The sequence below is a fragment of the Rattus norvegicus genome, chromosome X (assembly GCF_036323735.1).
Source record: "Rattus norvegicus strain BN/NHsdMcwi chromosome X, GRCr8, whole genome shotgun sequence".
Taxonomy (NCBI): domain Eukaryota; kingdom Metazoa; phylum Chordata; class Mammalia; order Rodentia; family Muridae; genus Rattus; species Rattus norvegicus.
The window spans coordinates 71,175,056-71,196,778 of NC_086039.1; the positions used below are offsets into that span (position 1 = coordinate 71,175,056).

Here is a 21,723-nt window from a genome sequence, read left to right on the forward strand (position 1 = left end):
GGGGGTGGCCAACTTGGAGCGGAGAGGGAAGAGAGGGAGACCCTTAGTTCTAGAGAGGTACAGGGAGGGGCAGAGGGGAGACTTGGAAAAATGCTACAAAGCGGCTTTGCAATTGGGTGGTTCTGGATATAAAAGGGTGGATGTGATCACATCCTAACCCTGCTATCTTGGGAACATAAGGGATTGTAAAATTGACTGAGGAATTGTGTGCATATGTATACATATCTCTTAGCTTCTTTGAGTCAACTTAACGTAGATTCTCTTTCAGTTTAATCTCAGTCAATTTGGGGAGTCCTCTAGGACTTCTACTAAAATGCCAGATTTGCTTTTACAAAACATGGTCACTGGGAGAGGCAGGTAAAAGGGCGTTCGTCACTGGTCATTTCCACATGTGTTTCCTAATGCAGTCTAGACTCCGTTCAAGCCAGACCTCCTGGCAGTAAGATAAGTGCAGGCTCCTGGGCCACGCTGGGAACTTTGTCTGGCTTCTGCAAGGAGAACCGGTCGGGATAGGGAATGTAACATGGCAGGTCTGAGTCTTGAAACATCAGAGAAGTTGTGTTGGTGGCAGCTGGCAGGACGAAACGCAAGTGAGTCCATGAGGTGCCTCTGGGGCTCTAGTCAGCCCTTTGTAGCTGGAGCGTGTTCAAAAAGTATTTATGAGCTCTTAAAATGATTAGAAAAGCAGAGAGATGCAATTTAAAAAAAAAAGTAATGTGAGGACCATGTATTACAGCCTGGTGTGAAGAGAAAAGTGATGTTTGGTCTAGGGGTCTTTGAGGGGTTGTCACAGGGTGAAGTGACCAGATGGAGTCTCTGTAAAGCCTCCCATGTCACAATTGGGGCCTATAGACAAGAAGGGGTTTCCTAACAGGCTCTGCAGAGATACATGACAGCTAGAGGAGCAAACGTTCAGCGCCCTTGGAGGGGTTGTCTTCTCCCCAGTCAGAGTGGGATCCTTTGATGGGAAGCAGGCCGGTCTCCCTCTTCTGCAGGAAGGAGACAGAAGGGGGGCAGCTTCACCTGGGATGTAGGCCCAGCCCAAGGCTGCAGTTGCTGCCCCCCCCCCCCCCCGCTCCACAGCGGCTCCTCTGGTTGCAGCCCCCTCATTTCCCTCCCTCACACTGGGCTCCCTGCTTCCACTCTCCATCACTTCCCCCACTCCGCAGCCAAGGGTGTCTTTTCAAACAAACCAGACCCTGCTGCTGCTCAAAATCCTCCAACCGCCTCCCCTCACCCCCTGGTGAAAGTCCCCATTTCTTTTTCTTCTCTATTGGCTCCTTTCTCTAAAAACAGAACAGAGATAAGATTATTTCTCACTCTAATACCGCTCTGACATTTCATAAATCTATGTCCCAGACAACTGGAAAGGGCTATATTTAACCTTGCATCTTGTAGCTTTTAATGGAGGGACTTGCTGAAGGATCTGCCTTCTAACACCACAGGAGACCCAAGGCTCGTCTTTATTCTCTGCTAGTCTAGCCAGCAACCTGGAAGGCCAGAGCAGTCCTACTTTCTAATAACATGACCCTTTTTCCATCCTCAAGCACCCCTATCCCCTCTGTCCGTAAGAGAAGAAGGTCCCTGCCCCACCTTCTAGAGTGTGTGTGCCCTTGACTTTCTTATCTGCAGGTACTCTCGTTGACCACACAGTCTAAGTGGGGCGGCTGATGAGCACAGGCTAGGACAGCATACAGGTATGGTCTGGGCTAGGAGCTGGGCTAGGAAACAGAGCCAGGAGAGAAGGACACGTGTTGCCATGGATCTGGTTGTGCCACAGACTGGGAGGAGAAGCGATTCTAAGTAAGGTGTTACCAGAAGCATTGTGTATATTGGCTAATGTGACCATCACAAGAGTCCTATGAAATAGGCTTAGACTCAAAGGAATTAAGGGATATGTCCAAAGTCATATCTGTCAAGAAAATGGCAGCTGGGGTCACAAAGTCTACTCACTTTATTCTGACCCAGGATATCCCTGATTGAATTGGTCCTGCCCCTTGGAACAGTCCTTATGGTCACTCCCTGCTGGAGTCCTTGGCAGACTCTTGCTGCACTGCCAGGCATTTTGGCCCAGGCCCACCTTCATTTCTACCCCAAGCCAAGGAGTCCAGCCTGGTAGTTGGGTTTTCTTGTCGTTGTGTCATGGTGAATTTTGTTTTGCTTTGTTGGGAAAGAATCTTACAGTGTAACCCAGACTGGCCTCAAACTTGAGGCTCTCCTGTCCCAGCCTCTGGAGTGCTGGGGTTGCAAGTGGGTGGCACCGTGCCTGGCGGCTTCCCTGCTCTCGGGTCTTGAGGCTGATTTTTCTCCTACTGTTCTCATCTGCCTTGCTGATAATCGCTCCTTGGACCACTACTAAAGCAGTACACTATACTCCATCTCTCCGTAGCTGCCGTCAACACTGCCAACACTAATGCTTTCTGTGGCCTGGGACAAATTTGGTTCCCCATTTTGTCCCTGTTTCTTCAGCTGCAATGTGGGGTGGAGGAAATTCTCTAAAGGTACTTGTCTGAGTTTGGGTGCCAAGGGTCTTGTCCCCTGGTCATCCCCACCCCTGCTGCTTAGTGGTATTGGGATAAAGCTCAGTACGGCTGTAGGTTTTGAAATCTTTGCTGAGCCAAGTTATTGCTCCAGAGCCAATCCACAAAGCAACAGCTCAGTGACAACAGCCACATGTGCAGGCTCTTTTCTTGTTTACCAACTTTTCACAGTGGGCAGTGTGTGTGGTGGTGGTGGTGGAGTGGGCTTCCAAGGCTATTTTCATGGGACACCGTACTGCTGCAAAGAACACTGAATTACATGGTGAGAAAATGATTCTCTCTCCCACTTTCTGATTACCTTAAGGAGAAAGTCTCAGTGTGGTACTATTCTTCGACCTCTATAATGCTTGCTAATCTTCTGCTCTAACAAAGCTAGACCTGCCTCGGGCTCAAATACAGGGACAGGCGACAGCATCTACTCAGAATTTTAATTACTGTGCTCTGTTTCTATTGCAATTCTTTTTACAGTTGCTTTCTAATTATGGCAAGTGATACTTCTTTGCTCTCTGTTTTTGTGTTGCTTGCTTCTATGTTTGTTAAAGGCAATGCCGGGGGATCAACCAAGGACCTAGCATGTGTGTGCAATCCATCACTGAGATCCATCTCCAGTCCGTGGGTTATCATTGTTTTGGGAGGTCACCATTTAAAACTTATTTCAACATAATTTTATCACTATTATTTTATAATTTTTGAGCAGGGAGAATGTACACTTATTAAGAGAAAAGAGGGGGGGAGTCCTTAAGGATCGGAGAGATTCCAAGAGAAAAAATACTTTATTTATTTGTTTTGTATTTGAGACAGAATCTCATAATGTAGCCCTTGCTAGCCTGTAACTTGCTATGATGTAGACAAGGCTGGCCTCATATTCACAAAGACCCCCCCCACTTCCAAATGCTGGGGTTAAAGGTATGCGTCACTACTACACTCTGCTTACTCTATTTTTGATGCAGTTTTATGTCTATCAGTCTGCCTTCAAACTTGCTGTCTAGACAAGGATGACGTTGAACTCCTGATTCTCCTTCCTCTCCTGAGTTTTGGATTTTGTGTACTACCATACCCAATTCTATATAAAGTGTGTGTGTGTGTGTGTGTGTGTGTGTGTGTGTGTGTGTGTGTGTACATAATACATCTATAGTTCTCTTGGAAGGCAGAGACGGGGTCCCCACAGCAAGCTAGTTGGCATCAATAGAGGATACGGATTTGGGTTTGATTCAGAGACCCTGCCTCAGCAAATAAAATAGAAAGTTGACCAAAGATGATTCTTCCCATTGACCTCAAGTCTTTGTGTGTGTTTGCATGCACATACATGTGTGTGTACTTATTTACACATGTGAAAACAAAAGGGCAGGAAAACACTAAAAAAGGTTTCCAGCCAGATGTGCTGGCACACACCTTTAATCCCAGAATTCCAGAGGCAGAGGCAGGCAGATTTGAGTTAGGGGCCGGCCTGGTCTACATAGCAAGTTCCAGGACAGCCAAGGATATATAGAAAGACTTTGTCTCTAAAAGAGAAAAAAGGAAAGAAAGGAAGGAAGGAAGGAAGAAAGCTATATAGATGAATAAATAAACAAAATACATTTTTAAAAAGTTTTCAAAAATATAAAAACATTTAGAGGAAAAAGACTAACTAAATAGAACCACTGATCCTAAAACCTGCAGGAATGGAACCAAAAATGGCTGCAGCATGATCCATTCCGGAATGTGCTATTCATTCCACAGACATCTCTGGAGTGGCAGCTATCGAAGGCTTTGCACAACTTTCCTCTGCTCTCTTAGACTTTATTGCCCCATTCCTTCTAATCCCAGACTCCTTTGTGCATCTTAGCTCGCTGTTCCCTGTCTGAAATGTCTCTCACACGTCCCTGTTCTATCAAACCTCAGCTCATCGTTCAAGACTCAGTTTGAGCAGCTCTTCCTCCAGGAAGCCTTCTTCTGAATGCCCAAGTGGAGTTCTGCTCCCAGGCATGCACACATCTCTACTGTAGCCTCTTTCACATCGATGGACGCATTTATTTGCAGACCTGAGTCTCCTTCCTGCCCTTTAGGGTTCCAAAAACACTTTCTAAGGAAAACTTGGAGGGTGGGGTGAGGATAAAAATGTAACTGCAAGTGAAGCCTGTGACAGTGACTGGACTCTGGGGACTGTTTGGCTCCTGGGATCATTTGGACTGGAGACTGCCCAGATTCAGAGGCAATACTCACACGGACTACAAATCCAGTCAAGGGAATGTCTTTGAGGAGCTGTTACAGGTTACGTGTAGGAAGATTATTAGAGTATCTTTGGGAATTGCCGTCTGAAGTCAAAAGGAAAGCAGAATTGGTTTAAGGAAGAAGTGGGTCGGGATAGCATTTAAATGACAGCCTCAACCAACTACTTGGGGATTCTGGTGCTGGGGTGGCCAGTCACAGGTGTTCCAAGCTCTTCTTGCAGATGGAGAAGATGGGGTATAACCTTGGGACAGGCGATGCTGTCTGAAGAGGAGACCCTTGCAGTTCCCAGGGAGGGCTATTAACTTAAATCAGACTTGTTGGCCGAGGGAGTAAGATGCAGTCACAAAGGGGAATCTGAATGGTGCATCACAGTGTCTGCCACAGAGATCTAGTCAGGGCCCTGAGACTGTAGTGCTGGGGAAACAGTAAAAAGAAAAAAAAGTAGTTTGGAGGACAGACTGGCTAGGCTGGGAGGTTCAGGCCATAATCCCAGTTATTGGAGTGGCTGAGGCAGGAGGGTCACAAATACAGAACCAGTCAGGGCCACAGAGAGAGTTCAAGTCCAGCCTGGACCATTTAACAAGACCCTGACTCAGACATAACAAGTAGAAAATGGCCAGGGATGTAGCTCAGTGGTAGAGCACTTGGCTACCGTGCATGGCATGAGGAAGCAGTGACGTCAGTCCCAATATCAAAATCATCTCCCCCACAACAACAAAACCCTGGGTTTGCTATTCCAGTCACTGTGCTTAGAGGACATAGAGACAAGAAAGTCACAAGGAGCTTCTGGTATAATTGGGGCAGAAAATATTTAAAAGGGACTATTGAGAGCAATGTGCAAAGTGTTCCCCCTGTGATGTGTACCAAAAGACCAGGCTGTCTTAACACTTTGTTCTTGCTCTCTCTTGGAGACCTTATTATCTGGGTCTTCCCATAAAGCATGATTATTGGCCTCAATCTACACAGGTGAAAAATGAGATCCAGAGATTTGCTTCAGTCTTCTCTGCAGGTCAGATTCCGCCCCCCCACCCCCAAGCTGGGACGCCTCCAGCACAGTGTGCAGTCACAGCCTGTGCCCTCTCCCCAGCACCACCTGCCCCCTCAAAGACACATGCAGCCCTCTGCAGTTTGCAAAGTGCTTATTACATATATTTTATCTTGACACAAGCCTGCAAGATAGCAAAATAACGGTGTCAGAAGAAAGCAGATTTCTACCTTTGTTTTCTTAACCTGCCTGATACGCAGTTCAGAAATAGATATATTCCGATCATATTTCTGTCAGAGACGTTCGTTTTTATTCTGCTTTTCTTTGCCTGCACATTCTTAACCACCTGTGAAATTCTTCCATTGCATTCATCTGTTCCTCCATATCTTGTCTCAAAAGTGAGAAAATTGTCATCAAAATCAAGTTACTTCCTTTTAAGCTGTGAGGGGAGAAATAGAGGCTTCATAATTTTTCAGCCTTCTCCAAAAGCAGATGTTCTTGGTTTGAAACATGAAAAATATATGAGATGGAGAATACATCTGGTTTTATGTGTGATTAGTGCTCTGTGAGAGCTTTCTCTTTTTTTCTTAATTTTTTTGACATTTTTTATTTCACGAGTGTTAGGGATGCCACGATGTGTCATGTGATGGACAGAGGGCAGATTGTGGCTATCTGTTCTCTCCTTCCATTGTGGGCTCTAAGGATCAAACTCAGGTCATCAAGCTTGGTTGCAAGTGCTTTTATTCACTGAACCAGTATTATTGCCTGCACAGAATAGCTTTCTAGTTGAAGGAGTGGTACTACACTTAGAGGCCACCAAAAAGCCCTATTTGAGGAGCTGGGGCTCTCTCAGTTCCTTCCTCAGCGCCCCATGACCATGCTCTCTTTCCTTTTGTATCCAGCCTCCTCTTCATACCCCAGGCCAAGCCTCTTTCTCTTCATTCCCTGTCTAAAAGATTCCTCAGAATCTCCCATCAAATGCCAGTGAACATAGATTTTGAGGTTAAAAATATGAGAGAAAATTCATTCATCTCTCCCAGTGGGTTTTATTGTAGTGTACCTGGTCTCAGAGTTTCTCTAAAACAAAGCTTTTCTCTAGGGTTTTCATAGCAGACAATCACCCTAGCAGCAGTTCTGTGTTTACAGGAGAAAAGTCTTCATACATTCCCAGCAGAAACGAATACGCATGTTCCGTGGCCCTGCCTGATTTTCACATGACTTCATTTCCCATCACTGTGACAGGACCCTAATTTAAATTTCCTTTCTCTTTGGAATTACCAAAATACTCTGCTGGCCTCTCAGTCAAGCAGGGTGGAGGGTTCATTTCCTTTACTTCCTTGTAGGGAGAGTGTAGTAAGTAATGGGGGCCAAGTTGGAGATCAAGGGTCAGTGTTTGGTTTTAAAGATTAGCAAAGTCAACAAATGATCCTTATCAAAGTGTAATTTTCAAAGAGTTAAAGCATGAACTCATCCAAAACTATATTTGGATGAGATGTCCAAGATTTGTTTAACTTACTAATGAAGGAACCAGCATCATGATAAAGCTGGTTTGAAAAACTATGTAAAGGCTGGGGAGATGGTGTAGTGGGTTAGGTACCATGCAAGTGTGAGGACTTGAGTTTGAATCCCCAGTACACACATAAATGCCAGGCAGGTATGGCAGCCTATTTGGAATCCCCAGAACAAGCTGACTAGCTAGACTAGCAAAATTGTTAAACTCTAGGTTCAGGAAGACACTCTGCCTCAGTAGAAAAAGTACACAGAGATCAAAGAAGACACCCAACTTCAACCTCTGGCTTCCACACACATGCATATACATATATACATAGACATACACATGGAGAGAGAGAGAGAGAGAGAGAGAGAGAGAGAGAGAGAGAGAGAGAGAGAGAGAGAAATACATGGGAATTAAACATACAATTACCTCAAAAAGAGACTGGTATGATGGCTCAGTGGTTAAGAGCATTTGCTCTTCCTGCAGAAGATCCTGGTTCAATTCCCAACACCCACACCATGGCTCACAGCTATCTGTAACTCCAGTTCCAGGGGATCCATTTGCTCTTCTGGCCTCTGGGCACTGCACACAAGTGGTGCACAGATATACATTCAGGCAAAACACCCATATATTTAATTTTTTCTTAAAGAATTATCTCAAAAAGTTAATAATTACCACATAACCTAGAAGTTCCACTTGTAGGTACATACTCCATGGAACTGAGAACACTTGAACAGATATCTGTACATGAATGATCTGAACATGAATGTTCATGGCAGCAGTATTCACAATGGAAAGTTCAAAATAACCCAAATGGCTATCAATGAGAAGTAAAATGCTGTGCTCTATGTAGGAAATGGATTATTTGACTATAAAATGAAGTTCAAATACGTGCTATAATATGAATAAGTCCTGACATTATCCTAACTGGATGAAGCAAAACCTAAAGAACGAATTTTGTGTAATCCCATTTACATGAAGTATCTTGAATAGGCAAATTCATAGGGGCAGAAAGTAGATTAGAAATTACCAGGGCCTGGGAGAAGGTAAGTAATGGGAAAGCTAAGGAGTAATGGAAAATTACTGCACCTTTCAAACACAGACGTTTAGTGTGTGTGTGTGTGTGTGTGTGTGTGTGTGTGTGTGTGTGCATGTGTGTGTATGTGGAAGTCAGAGAACAACTTGCAGAGCTCAGTTCTCTCCTTCCTTTACTGTGGGTTCCAGAATCAAATGGAGGTCATTAGGCTTGGAGCAGGAGCCTTAACCCACTTTCAGGCTTGGAAACTATTGCTTGATAGATATAGAGTTTCCATCTGAGATAATGAAAAATTAGGTATGGATAGTACTGGCCACTTTACAGCATCAACTTCTTAAAATACTTTTAAGGAAGGGTGGCTAGAGAGTTGATGGCTTAGCTGTTAAGAGTACATAGTGCAAAAAAAATATCTGACAAAAAAAAAAAAGAGTACATAGTGCAGGGGTTGGGGATTTAGCTCAGTGGTAGAGCACTTGCCTAGCAAGCGCAAGGCCCTGGGTTCGGTCCCCAGCTCCGGGGGAAAAAAAAAAAAGAAAAAGAAAAAAAGAGTACATAGTGCTGTTGCAGAGGATCTGAGGTAGCTCCCAGCTCCGGAGGGATATGACACCTCTGGCCTTCATGGGCACCTGCACTCATATGCATAGACACACACATAAAGAGCCCACATGATGGTTCACAACTACACATAAATTCAGTTCCGAGGGATCTGATATGCTCCTCTGACTGCTTAAGGAACCAAGTACACATGTGGAACACATACATACATGCAGGAAAGCATTCACACATGAAGGAGGAGGGGGGAGGAGGACGAGGAGAAGGAGGAGGAGGAAGAGGAGGAGGAGGAGGAGGAGGAGGAGGAGGAGGAGGAGGAGGAGAAGAAGAAGAAGAAGAAGAAGAAGAAGAAGAAGAAGAAGAAGAAGAAGAAGAAGAAGAAGAAGAAGAAGAAGAAGAAAATGGATACATCTAATAATTTTTTAAAAAGAACTAGAATACAGCTACATGGTGGAAGTCGTGCCTAGCACCTCAACCAAAAATATTTTTAGAAGTAGATATGAGAGCCTTGAAAAGAAAATTGAAGTACGATTAAAATGGTTGTTCTACAAGATAATATAACTATAATTTTGGGGGACTACTTTTCCTGCTGAACAGAATTAATTTTAACCGCTATCAGACAAAAATCATTTGCAGCTTATCATTCTCCCACAAGTTAACTCATGACTTCACAGAGTCTGGGCCTGAAGTAAAAGTGCCTAATAATCTCGAGTTCTTCAGATGGTGTGCTCACCTTTACCTGAGGGTTGGTCAGTGATCTTTTCTGTGTTATCATGATTTACATGGTTTTTACTTCTTTCTTTCTCTTCCTTCCTTTCTTCCTCCTTCCTCTCTCCTCCTTCCCTCCCCCTCCATCCTTTCTTTCCTCTTTTCTTCCTTTCTTTCAGATAGTCTTTCCCATATTCCAGGTTAACCTCCTATTTTACAAGTAGCAGAGGTTGATCTTGAACTTCTTCTGATCCTTTGACCTGGACCTGCACAGTGCTGGACTGACAAGGATGCATCACAGCAACACACTCTGTTTATAGTAAGGATCCAACCCAAGGCTTCCTGCATAGTAGGCCAACACTCTTCCAAACAAGCTACATGCCAGCTTATGTTGTTTTTCCTAATAGCACAAAGAAGGCATGACAAAAAGCAATCCCACATGAGTCTTCTGAAAAAAGCTTTTGCTTTAGCTTCAAGGCCTGACTCTCGTGGGTATTAGCATCTTGGTGACATCTTTTGGTACCACGTTTCAGACCTACTTGGGCCCATACTGAACATGACCATCAGGCTGATGACTCCTTTTGATGTACCACCCCCAACTTACTCCTGATCTATTGCACATTTCCTAGGACATCTTACAGAAGCATCTGGAATCTGGCTAGAGTTTAGAAGAGCATTCTCAAGTATCCTTCCCCTTGGTGCCAGCCAGAAGGCGTCTCCTCACCCCTGACTAGCCTGTCTTGTCTGCATACCTTTGAGCTTACAGATATTTTTACTGAATGCTCTGTTCTTACAGCCTCTTTGGCCTATGGCAATGAATCCTGAATTTCAGTTATCCATGCACATTTCAGTCACTATTTGTACTCTTTCCTTCTTTCTCTCTCTCTCTCTCTCTTTCTTTCTTTCCTTTTTCCTTTCTTTTTTGCTTTTGTATGTTTGTCTTTGGTTTTGCTTTGGGCTTTTGTTTTTTTCTTGAGATAGCATTTTGCTGTAAAATAGCCCTGACTGCTCTAGAGCTCACTATGTAGATCAAGCTGGCCTTGGACTGAGCTCACTATGTAGATCAAGCTGGCCTTGGACTCACCACACTCCCGCCCTAGCTTCCCAAGTGTGGAACCATAGCCATGTGCCATCAGGTCAGCTTATCTGTGCCATGTTCTAACTTCAAAAACACCTTTCGGGTTGGGGATTTAGCTCAGTGGTAGAGCACTTGCCTAGCAAGTGCAAGGCCCTGGGTTCGGTCCCCAGCTCTGGAAAAGAAAAAAAAAGACAAGCAGTCTGAGAACTGCACTACACTGCACAAAAACACCTTTCATTTAAAAATGTTTTTAACTTCTCAAAAGTGAAGTTAGTGTGTTAAAGAAAAAGTTCACTAGAGTACCCCCCAACCACCTCCATGTCCTGCTTGATTCTATTCTTTAAATTTGTTGTTCTCTGACAATTTCATACATGGGTGGATACTGTGTCTTGAGCATTTCACTCTTCATTGTCCTCTCTCATTCCTGAGGAAAATGGCAGCCCCCTTTTGCAGTACCCATTAACTGCCCACAGGCCTTCAGTGAGATGTGCGGCTTCATGAGCCCCTTCCCTATGTCAAAACTGTTTGCTACCTTTGGTTTCACAGGAAGATGGTGGCAGCCTTTGGGTCCTTCTACTGCTCAGTCTTCTTGTACACCTCATCAGAGCATTGATGGCAAGAGCAGTATACACTCCTAACTGCTGAGCCATCTCTCCAGCCCAATATTCATTCATGTTTAAATTTTTGATTCAGGCATTGGCTTTGCTTGTTTTCCTGGTGAGTTAAGTCCATTAACCTCTAGTCATATGCATAGTTTGTGACCATTTTCTCCCGCTCTTTCTTTTGTTTCTTTACTCTTGGTTACCTCCTTTGCTATGGAGATTCTTTTGCATTAGACATAATTCCATTTGCTATATTTTATTTTTTGAGATTTTATTTTTTTATGTGCATGGGTATTTTGCCTGCATATATGTCTGCGCACTGCCTGTGTGCAGTGTCGGCAGAGGCCAGAAGAGGGCACTGGATGGATGTTAGCTGCCATGCATTTTATGCGATCGAGGGTTTTGCCTGCCCATGTATGTATGTATGTATGTATGTATGTATGTATGTATTTATGTACTATTGTTATTATTGTACTATTATTATTATTATTATTATTATTATTATTATTATTATTATTTACACCACATGCATGCTTGGTGTTCACGGAGGTCATAAGGGAGAATCTGATTCCCTGGAACTGGTGTTATAGAAGGTAGTAAACATCAATGCTGAGAATTGGACCTGGGTCCTCTGCAAAAGCAGCAAGTGCTCTTAACTGTTGAGCCATCTCTCAAGTCCCTGCTTATGAGTCTCGAGCTAAGTTTGGACTGTCCAAGTCAATGCACAGCCAGGCTCCCCAAACAGTTCTACTTAGTGATGATTCAAAAGTACAAGGGAAGCCTTTCTTTCAGCTGGTTGTTTAGCATGGAGACAAGGCAAGGCATCTCCTCTGTCTGCCAATGTTCTTCAGTTTTTGTGACTGTCACCCTCATACTGGAGCGTGTCTGTCCATTGAGGGACCTAAGTATGTTGAGTCAAATATGAAGTGTGCTTGGGGTAAATGTTCGCTCCAACCTTACATGCAGTCACACCTTTTTCTGTGAGTTTACTACTGCAAAGTAGTACAGTGAAGCTCTCTTTCTAAGCTTCCAACAGCCTTGCAAATGTGGAGCTCTGGCCTGGTCCCTACCTGTCATTAGCAAGATTCTCTCCATCTAAGGCAAAGACATTTACAAGTTACCTCCATGGTATCTAGCTCTGTAATATAAATGGCATTATTTCTTTTGCCCAGGAGAATAGGATAGGTAGATGAGAAAGCCTTCTTAGTCCTCCTTCTTCTAAAGTCCATGACATTCTATGAGGTAGATGATTCTCTGGTGGTTTATCTGTCCCAACCCCCTTTGATGGAAACAGGGTGACAGCAAAGTCACCCTATTCTTAGTAGTGGGCAGTGAGCATCCTTGTGCATTTATCTGTGCACACAGGCAAGTGTTCTCCTAGTATAGCTTTATGCAAGTTCAGCTATTAGATCAAATAGGGCATGGACAAGTACATTGGCTAAGCACCAAAATATTGCCCTCAAAAGGGGTCTAGGGGGGTAGCTTGGTGATAGATACTTGCCTACCATGCACAGGCCTTGAGTTCCATCATCAGTGTGATAAAATAAAAGTTACACTCTCACTCTTTCCTGCAGCTATTGTGTTCCTACATATTCAGGCTACAACTTTCCTATGAATGAACCATGTCAAATAAACTATGAATATTCATAATGGTGTAGCACGGTTTCTTGTTTGTTTGTTTTGAGACAGGGTTTCCTTATATATCCCACACTGGTCTTGAATTCACAGCAATTCTTCTGCCTTAGCTTCTTAAGTGCTGGGGTTACAAGTGTGCACCACCACGCCCAGATATGACAACTTGGTTATTTTTGTATGTATGCAGTGTAAGTAGGTATATGTCTGTGCATGTGTAGGTGTGTGTGCACATGTGCACACATGCATGGAGGCTAGAGGTTGATGGTCAGTGCCCCCCTCTATTGCTCTCTCTCCCGTTTTGTGAGACATGGGTCTCTCACCGAGCCTACAGTTCATCCTGGCTGGCGTTTAACCATTTGTAAAGATTTGCCTGGCCATCTGTACACCATCTTCCTTCAGCACTGGAAATACAGACATGCTATCATGCCTGGCTTTTTACAACGGTCCTTCAGAACCAAACTCAGGTCTCTTTGTTTGTGTAGCAGGCACATTACTGACTAATCCATCTCCCCCAGCTCCCGATATTATTTTCAGGAGAGAGGTGGGGAACACAGTAATAAATAAAATTGTGTGCTCCACAGTGGAATACTACATACCACCAGCTTGCCTGAAAAACGCTACCTGTATCAACATGGATGTCTCTCGCAAACATGCCATGAGGCAAAGAGAGCTCATTGTAAAAAGGTTATTTATGTACAATTAGATGTGGGTCAAAATATACAAAGCAATATGAAATAGCTTATGATTTGTGAGCACATACACAGCACCTTTTTAAGTATGCGTGTGGGACAGAGACATCCAGTTCGGGACAGCGCTTCCTCTGCAGTTGGGGAGGCACAGAAGCTTCCGCTGGGGCAAATATGGCAAAATGAATTTGTTTCTAATGGTACTTTTGCATAGCTTGAAATAGCTCAGCATCTAAAATGAGAGGGAAAAAAAGCAAGGCAGAGGCTGTTTCTGCTGCTCCTTTTTTCTTCAATAGGAGACTGGGGTGCAGGCTCTTGGATATCTGGTACCTTGGAGAGGCAGATACTCTTCACAGGAAAAGGCCTCTGAAAGTGTGCTTTCCCCAGACACTGCAATAAACCCTTGGGATGGATCGTTTGGACGATATAATTGTTGCCTTCCAAGTCCACAAGGACAGTGACTCCTGAGTTTTGTGACTGTCACCCTCATACTGGAGTCTGTTTGCCCATTGGGAGAACTCTGAGTATATTGAGCCAAATATGAAGGGTGCTTGGGGCAAATGTTCGCTCCAACCTTAGATGTGACCACACCTTTTTCTGTGAGTTTACTACTGCTTCGTGGCCCAGTGAAACAGGAGCATTCTAACACTTCCTAGGACCAGCATTTTGCCATGATGCCTGCCTCATTAAATGACACAGTGGAGTCATTGGGCCTTATCAGGACCACTGGATCTAAAGCTGAAACCAGGATGGGTGGGGAAGGCTGTCTTTCTGTGCTTGGCCCCTGTTGCCATGGGCCCTGTTGCCATGGTTCCCAAGCAGTTTCACTTATGATTTCCCTCAACCTCTTGCTTATGGCACCCATCAGCAAGCAGGACATAGAAAGTCGCTCATGCAGACCAGGAAGAAAGCTGATAACAGAAAAGACGAGCGAGGAAGGGGAGTAATTAAGCAAACACGTGGAAAGAGGAGGTGGAAGGAATTTGGTGTGAGGCCCAGAAACAGTTTGGGTTTTATGTTTTTTTTTTAATCTTTTTGAGATGTAATGAACTGAAGAGGCTGGGTCAGAATTTGCTGAGAAGTCCCCATTATGTAGCTACCATGTGGCATGGGTACAGCAACTCCATGACCTGGATTTCCAAAAAAAAAAAAAAAAAAGTCCTAGTTTTAAGGATTCTGTTCTTTGTCAGACCAAGAATCCTGATTTTTGATTCAGGAAATAAGGTCACTGTAGTTACAGTGTCTCTCTAAGTCATCCAAGAAAGCCTGATTTAGAATCCCTCCCCTGGCTGGTTGGCAGGGAGCCCCCACAGGACCTGCCTCTGGGCCCTAAAGGCCTGAGTGAAGTGGCCTCTTATTCAGCCAAGAAATATCAAAGTGCTGCGACTCCACACTGCTTTCTTCAGTTTTGTAGTTCTCCAAGGAGACAGAGCCAGAATGGCATGGCATTGTGACCCTGTCAGAGCTGCATTTCAATGCAGCTGCATTAACTCGGTGGAAGCAGTACTTGGCGCCTTGCTTTCCTCACCTATAAGATGAGAACACATAAGGCCTGTGGCAGGGTTACTCGGAGCATCAGCTGAGATGTTTGCTACCTTTAGAGTGCAGTGAGAATATTAGCGGTTACCATTCACTCCTTGGTAATCTCTGGTGGCTGAGGCAGGAGGATTGCCAAGAGTTTAAGTCTAGACTAGGCTCTATAGTGAGTTCCAGGTCAGCATGAGCTGCAGAGTGAGACCTTACCTTAGAAAGAAGAAAAGAAAAGCAAATCCACTCCTTCATTCAATAAATAAATGTGTCCTTTGTGCCAGCCATGAGGCCGAGCCTGGGGACATGAAGGTGAGCAAAAATCAGACAGGGTCCTTGCTGGCAGGACGGTTTCAAAAGAGGGTTAGGGAGACTTTTGTTAAAGATTACCTCATGCAAAGTCCAAGCAGAAGAGATATATAGCAGAAGAGTTCTTTACTTTGTGAGACAGAGTCTCGCTGTGTACAGCCATGGCTGTCCTGGAACTCTATATAGACCAGGCTGGACTTGAATTCATTAGAGATCCTATTGCCTCTGCCTATAGAGTATGGAGGATTAAAGATGTACACCACCACAGTCAGCCTGAATTCCTTTGTTTGTGTTGATTTTATTATAGATGTTTAGGTTAGCATACAAAGAGACTGTTTCGTTGTGACATTTTCTTTCGTTTTTTTTTTATCTTTATTAACTTGAGTATTTATTTACATTTCGAATGTTATTCCCTTCCTGGTTTCCTGGCCAACATCCCCCTAATCCCCCCCTCCCCTTCTATATGAGTGTTCCCCTCCCCATCCTCCCCCATTACCGCCCTCCCCCCAACAATCCCGTTCACTGGGGGTTCAGTCTTGGCAGGACCAAGGGCTTCCCCTTCCACTGGTGCTCTTACTGGGCTATTCATTGCTACCTATGAGGTCAGAGTCCAGGGTCAGTCCATGTATAGACTTTAGGTCGTGGCTTAGTCCCTGGAAGCTCTGGTTGGTTGGCATTGTTGTACATATGGGGTCTCGAGCCCCTTCAAGCTCTTCCAGTTCTTTCTCTGATTCCTTCAATGGGGGTTCCATTCTCAGTTCAGTGGTTTGCTGCTGGCATTCGCCTGTGTTTGCTGTATTCTGGCTGTGTCTCTCAGGAGCGATCTACATCCGGCTCCTGTCGGCCTGCACTTCTTTGCTTCATTCATCTTGTCTAATTGGATGGCTGTATATGTATGGGCCACATATGGGGCAGGCTCTGAATGGGTGTTCCTTCTGTGTCTGTTTTAATCTTTGCCTCCCTATTCCCTGCCAAGGGTATTCTTGTTCCCATGACATTTTCATATATGTGTCATTGTATTTTGTTCTCAGTCATTCCCTTTCCCAGTACCCTCCTTCCATGTCTCCTGCCTATCTCTGCCTGGTTCCCTAAATTGACTGCTTGCACTGGGGGCATGGCTCAGTGGAAGAATACTTGTCTAGCATGAAAGTAGTGTTGAGTTCCTATAAACAAATAGATGTTTGTGGCTGCTAGGTAGAATCCAGAAGGCAGGAGAGAGTGCTTTGGGGAATTTCTGCCCACTATGGCAGTTTATGCTAAGTAATGGTAATGCCGGTGTGTGAAATGATCAGATATGTGTAGATTTTAGAAATGGAATCAATGGAGCTGACTGAGGAATTGATTGTGGGGTGAGGAACACACAGTAGGTATTTTGACTGACAGTACATGCACGACTTAGATCACTTCGAGTAGCAGCCAGTCCCAAAGCTGCCGAGGGGCACTGTTTAAGGTTCCATGTCCCTTATGTAGAGCAGTGTGATGCTAGTCCTTCAGTCCAGAAATCAGTTGCTAGACTTCATCGTCAATAACCATTTAGTATTTTAAAAATTTGCCTTGGTGAAGAATAATAAATCCAGATATTCATCGGCTTTGCATTTGATGCAGATTTCCCTTTAAAGGTAAATCCTCCACTCCCAAGGATTGAATGGACTATTACTTTAAAAATAGCATAGTTTTCATTAAGGGAGGCTGTGGAAAACATTGTTCAGTCTACAATCTCTAGGAGGGGGAAGTATATGTGCTTTGAATTGGATTCCTTTCAAACCTTTAGCCCAATAGCTTTCTGTTCTGAGAGGCCAGAAGACAAGAGGGTCTGAAAGGGGAAGAGACAGTAAGGGCCAAGGACAAACTTGAGTCTCCTAACTGCAGGTAAGCATGCATTTGAGTTCCCAAGGAGACTTCATGCAAATGATTTATTGTCATATTTTGCAAGCTTTTGCTCCTCACTGCATTAGCTCCTTAAACCTTTCTTTTAAGCAGAGCGGGCATGGGGTTCAAATAGGCACCCAAGGCCCCTCTTTATTTGAAACTGTTTGATGTGCACTGAGAATGAGCTCAATAAAGAATGTGCTATTTTCCCACACCACTTGTCCCCGCACTCATCAGCAGGGCTTGCCTTTCTCAATCCGTGCGGGCCCACCCTTCAGAAGCCATTATCCACTGACAATTGGTGGGGATCTCTTGTCTTTTCTCCCTCTCTCAATTAAACTCTAAGGACTGCGATTCCCATCTGCCTCAGAGCAAACAAATCTCTCGTTACACCTACTTCCCAGAAGCTGGAGAGCTTTTCTCCTTTCTCCAACCTCTATAGTTCTCCTTTTCAGAATGCTTGACCCTCTTAGCGATTTTAAACTGCAGGTGGCAATTAAATTGGTTTCCCAAAGTTGAACCAAGCCATCTCACCCCCTACATTTACCCCATCCCTGGTGACCCTTGAACCATAAAAGAAAAAAAAGAATCATTTTGTGAGCTGCTATTTGTCTCTCCCTAAGCAGGCCTATGTAAATATAAATGTGACGTAATCGCTAAGCAAGATGCTTTTTCTCTAGATGAGTCTTGCTGTCCACTGTGCACACGGCTGGCTATGGTACCAACAATGGCATGGTGCCCTGCCTCAACCCTTTTAACACAGAGGTCAGCCCTGCTTAAGGGGAGCCAAGGGCCAACAAAAAGGGAATGGCTCTTCATTCACAGATCCTTGTGGGATTTGAAAGTGGAAGAGGAGAAGGGACAGAAAAGGAAGAGGAAGAAAGAAGAAAAGAAGAGGGGTGCTTACAAGGACACAAATAGAGACAGCGGTGCAAATAGAAAGTGGTTTATTTTTCCTTTAATAGTCTGGTTATACGATGTATTCTAGGACATTATCTTAATGTACGGAATGGTAATCTATTTTATCCAGTTTTGTTCTTGTGGTTTCCATTAGGGAAACCTCACATGTGTTAACATTTCAAATAGTACTGAAAGATCTCAAAGGAAAAGAGCAGGTCACAGTCCTGTTCCCACCTCCACCCTACCCCCACCCTTTGCTCTCAAGTTCTCCACACACTACCTGGAGGGCAGCAATGGGAACAGTAACTCCTGTGTCATTACAGACTCCTTCCCTATGTATGTAAGCCTGTGTATGTTTCACATGTACATTGAAGATGGCACTGTGCATGCTGGCCCTCGATTTTTCGTTCGTTTATTGTTATTCGTTATTTGGGTTTGAGACAGCATCTTGCTATGCAACCAAAGCTGTAGTACTTCAACTTGTGCCCTTTCTGCTTCAGCCTCTAGAATGCTAGGATTGCAGAAGTATACTGCCACACCCTCCATTTGCCCTTCCCCCACTCTGTACAAACTGAACCTAGGGCCTCACATCTGCTAGACAAGCTCTGTGCACTCTACTACTAAGGCGTATGTGTCCTCAGCCTTCTATTTTAAGTTTTTGAGACAGGATCTTGCTGAGTTACCCTATTGGTCTTGAACTCACTTTATGGCTCAGGCTAGCCTAGAATCTTTGATCCTCTTCAGTTTCCTGAGTAGCTAAGATTATAGGCATACACCACCATGCCCTGTTTTTGCCTCCCTCACCCCACCCCATCTCGAGCCCTGCCTTTTAATTTACTATTAACTCTAATGTTTTCCCGCTTCCTCTTTGTCTGTGCTAGGGACCCAGGGCTGTGCATGTGCTAGGAAGGTGCTCTGAGCTCTAACCCCAGCCCCCATCTGTGTGGATGCAGCGTGATGTATGGAACCATCCCTACTGGTGGGCATGTGCTTAAAATAGAAGATCCAGCACCATTCCAACCAAGACAAATGTTATGAGAACCACAGTAACGAGGCACATAAGGGATTTTGGATTTTCCAGTAATGCTCAAATGTTACACATAGAGATCTGAAAATGCTGCCTTTGCTCTTACATGCAGGAGCTGGTTTTAGATTATCATCTATTTTGTTCCATTCACCTATTTAGCAGTTTTGGCAGTAGCAGCCTCCATTTCCAGGAGTCACATTTCAAAAATAAAAAGAGCCCTAGAGCCCTAACTCAGCATTGCAGCATTTAACAAACAGGTAAAGCCCAGAGTTCTAGCTCTAGCACTATAAAAAAAGGAAAAGAGGTGAGATTAATTTAATGTTATATTTTTATTTAATCCAATATGTAACAAAATAAAACCACATGTAATCCACATTAAAATTATTAAAGCGGGGGTTGGGGATTTAGCTCAGCGTTAGAGCATTTGCCTAGCAAGCGCAAGGCCCTGGGTTCGGTCCCCAGCTCCAAAAAAAAAAAAAAAAAAAAAAAAAAAAATTAAAGCATTGTCCATTTCCATTGTTGGATTTTGAAATCTCGTGTGGATTTTACAATTCCATCCAATTTTAAATGCTGAAGAGCCACACGTGGCTGGTGGAGATGGTAGTGGACAGTGGAGGTTGAGCAGGCAGGGATATCTAAAATGTCATCTGAGCTGTGAGCCTCTGAGGTTGGTAGGGATGGATTAGGAAGTAAAATGGTGCGACTTCTCAGGACCTGTCCAGCTTTGAGCTGTGAGCAAAGGTACCAAAGACCCAAAGGTCCTCCTCTTTTCAATGGGTTCCAGTTCTACTGGCCAGAGATGAAGAAAGCACTTGCTACTCGGGGGTATTCTGAGACCCAGCACCGGTTCCCCTCCAGAGGCAGCCCTTCTTACAAGTTTCATTGCATTTAAGAGCCAGTACCCATTTCCTTTTTTATCAAAACTGAGTTGTGTGGCAACAGGGCTTTGAGGAAAGCCCTAACTCTGAGGTCAGGGAGGGTGTGGTGGGAGGAACCCACATTGTGGCTTACTCAACTGTGAGATCTTAACTCGGGTGGCCCACAGCTACTGTGGTCCTATGCAGCAGTAGTGACAGCCATGGCATCACAGCCTGGAGCGTGGAATGGTAAGCAAAGGAACGGTTATGGACTGTTTGAGCTTGGGGTGTGGTACCTGATGGGTGCTGGCAATGCAGAAGAAGACAGTATCTGTAGACTCCAGGTGATGAGACATCCAGCTTTGTCCCAGTCTGAGACCACCGGGCCAGTTTGGGGAAGCATTGGGACTCTACAGTAGCTTTGAGGGCTGCTCCCCACTCTGAGGTTGATAGGATGCTGAGAAATGGGATTATCCCTTCCAGGGACACATGCTTTCCCTGGGCAAAGGTGATGGCCCAGTGTCCACTGCTTGATGATTTCCAAGCCAGTCCTCCTCCCTTGCCTGGCCTTCCTAACTGGCCAGCTACCAAAACAGAGCCTGGGGCTAGCCAAGGTTCAGAGCAGCTTTGCTGCAGGAGAAAAGAATTTTCTCCTGTGGAAGTCTGAGAGGGAGCCATTGGTCACCAGCACTGTCTGCAGTGTCCCCATCACCTCCGAAGAGCGTAGGGTGGGGTGCCAGCATTCCTCTTTTATCCTCCTGCTCCTGTGGCCAGCCCAACAGCCAGAACCTCTCAGTGGTATCCGACTCCTGATGGGCCAGGCAGCATGCTAGCTTCTTTCTGCCTGATCACACAAGCTGTAACCTCCAAACAAGCCAAGCAGGGCTAGGAAAACAGGGTGATTTCACAGCCACTCAAAATGCCAGCATGATGGCTTTCTGGCTCCCAACATCCTGCCCCTTCACCGGCTGGCCAAGATCCAGAAGCCCCCTTGAATATACCTCTGTCCCAAATGTCCATAGCACAAAGGTTCCTGGAGAGCCTGTCATGTCTGTGGGAACTACACAGTAGTTGCTTTAGGTGAATGAATGCAAGAATATGGGCACATTCTTCCATGGTATCATGTGGCCTGGATATTGTTTCCATTGTACCTCTCTCTCAAAGTCCCCAAAGTTTAACTTGTCACCTCGTCACTTTGAACATCATGTGTAGACACCTGGGCACCCACTGATTTCCTCCACTAAAAAAAGGTCCCAAAGTAAAACCAACTTGGGACTCTTGAGGGTAGGCTCAGAAAACAGCCTCCTGGCCCTGTCTCTCCCCACATCATTGCTTTAAGGATCTTCCAAGCTGGAGTATCCTACCTAAAGATCAAGAGCATGCAGCTGGGCATCCAGCAGACTTACTTCAAGTCTTAAGCCTGTTGGCTCCTATATATCCTTAGTCAAAAGTTTGTTCATCTTCACTCTGTAAAATGGGGCTACAAACACCCAAGATTGCAGCAAGAAACAAACAAGAACATGTAATAGATTGAACCCTATGAAATTGCTCAAGGCAATTTTCTGTGGTTCCATATAATATTTTAAAATTGCTTTATAAAGGAGAAAATGCTATGATAAATAGCCCTAAATATTTTTTATTCTTAAGAGATACGATGAGAAGTCATGGAATATTGCCTTTTGAAGAAGCAACTGATCCTTTCTTTC

At 44.6% G+C, this 21,723-nt stretch overlaps 1 protein-coding gene across 10 annotated transcripts in view; it reads left to right on the forward strand.

Moving 5' to 3' along the window:
- The window catches only part of Nhsl2 (NHS-like 2), a 239,488-nt gene that overhangs the window by 165,116 nt on the left and 52,649 nt on the right, over positions 1–21,723 (forward strand). The window contains exon 1 of one of the 10 annotated variants that reach the window (XM_039100210.2): positions 26–20,266. The exons of the other annotated variants lie outside the window; for them this stretch is intronic. Coding sequence (XP_038956138.1) covers positions 20,239–20,266 — 28 coding nt within the window. The 5' untranslated portion in view covers positions 26–20,238. Of the gene's footprint in view, positions 1–25; positions 20,267–21,723 lie in introns of those variants that run through there. 10 annotated transcript variants of the gene reach the window in all.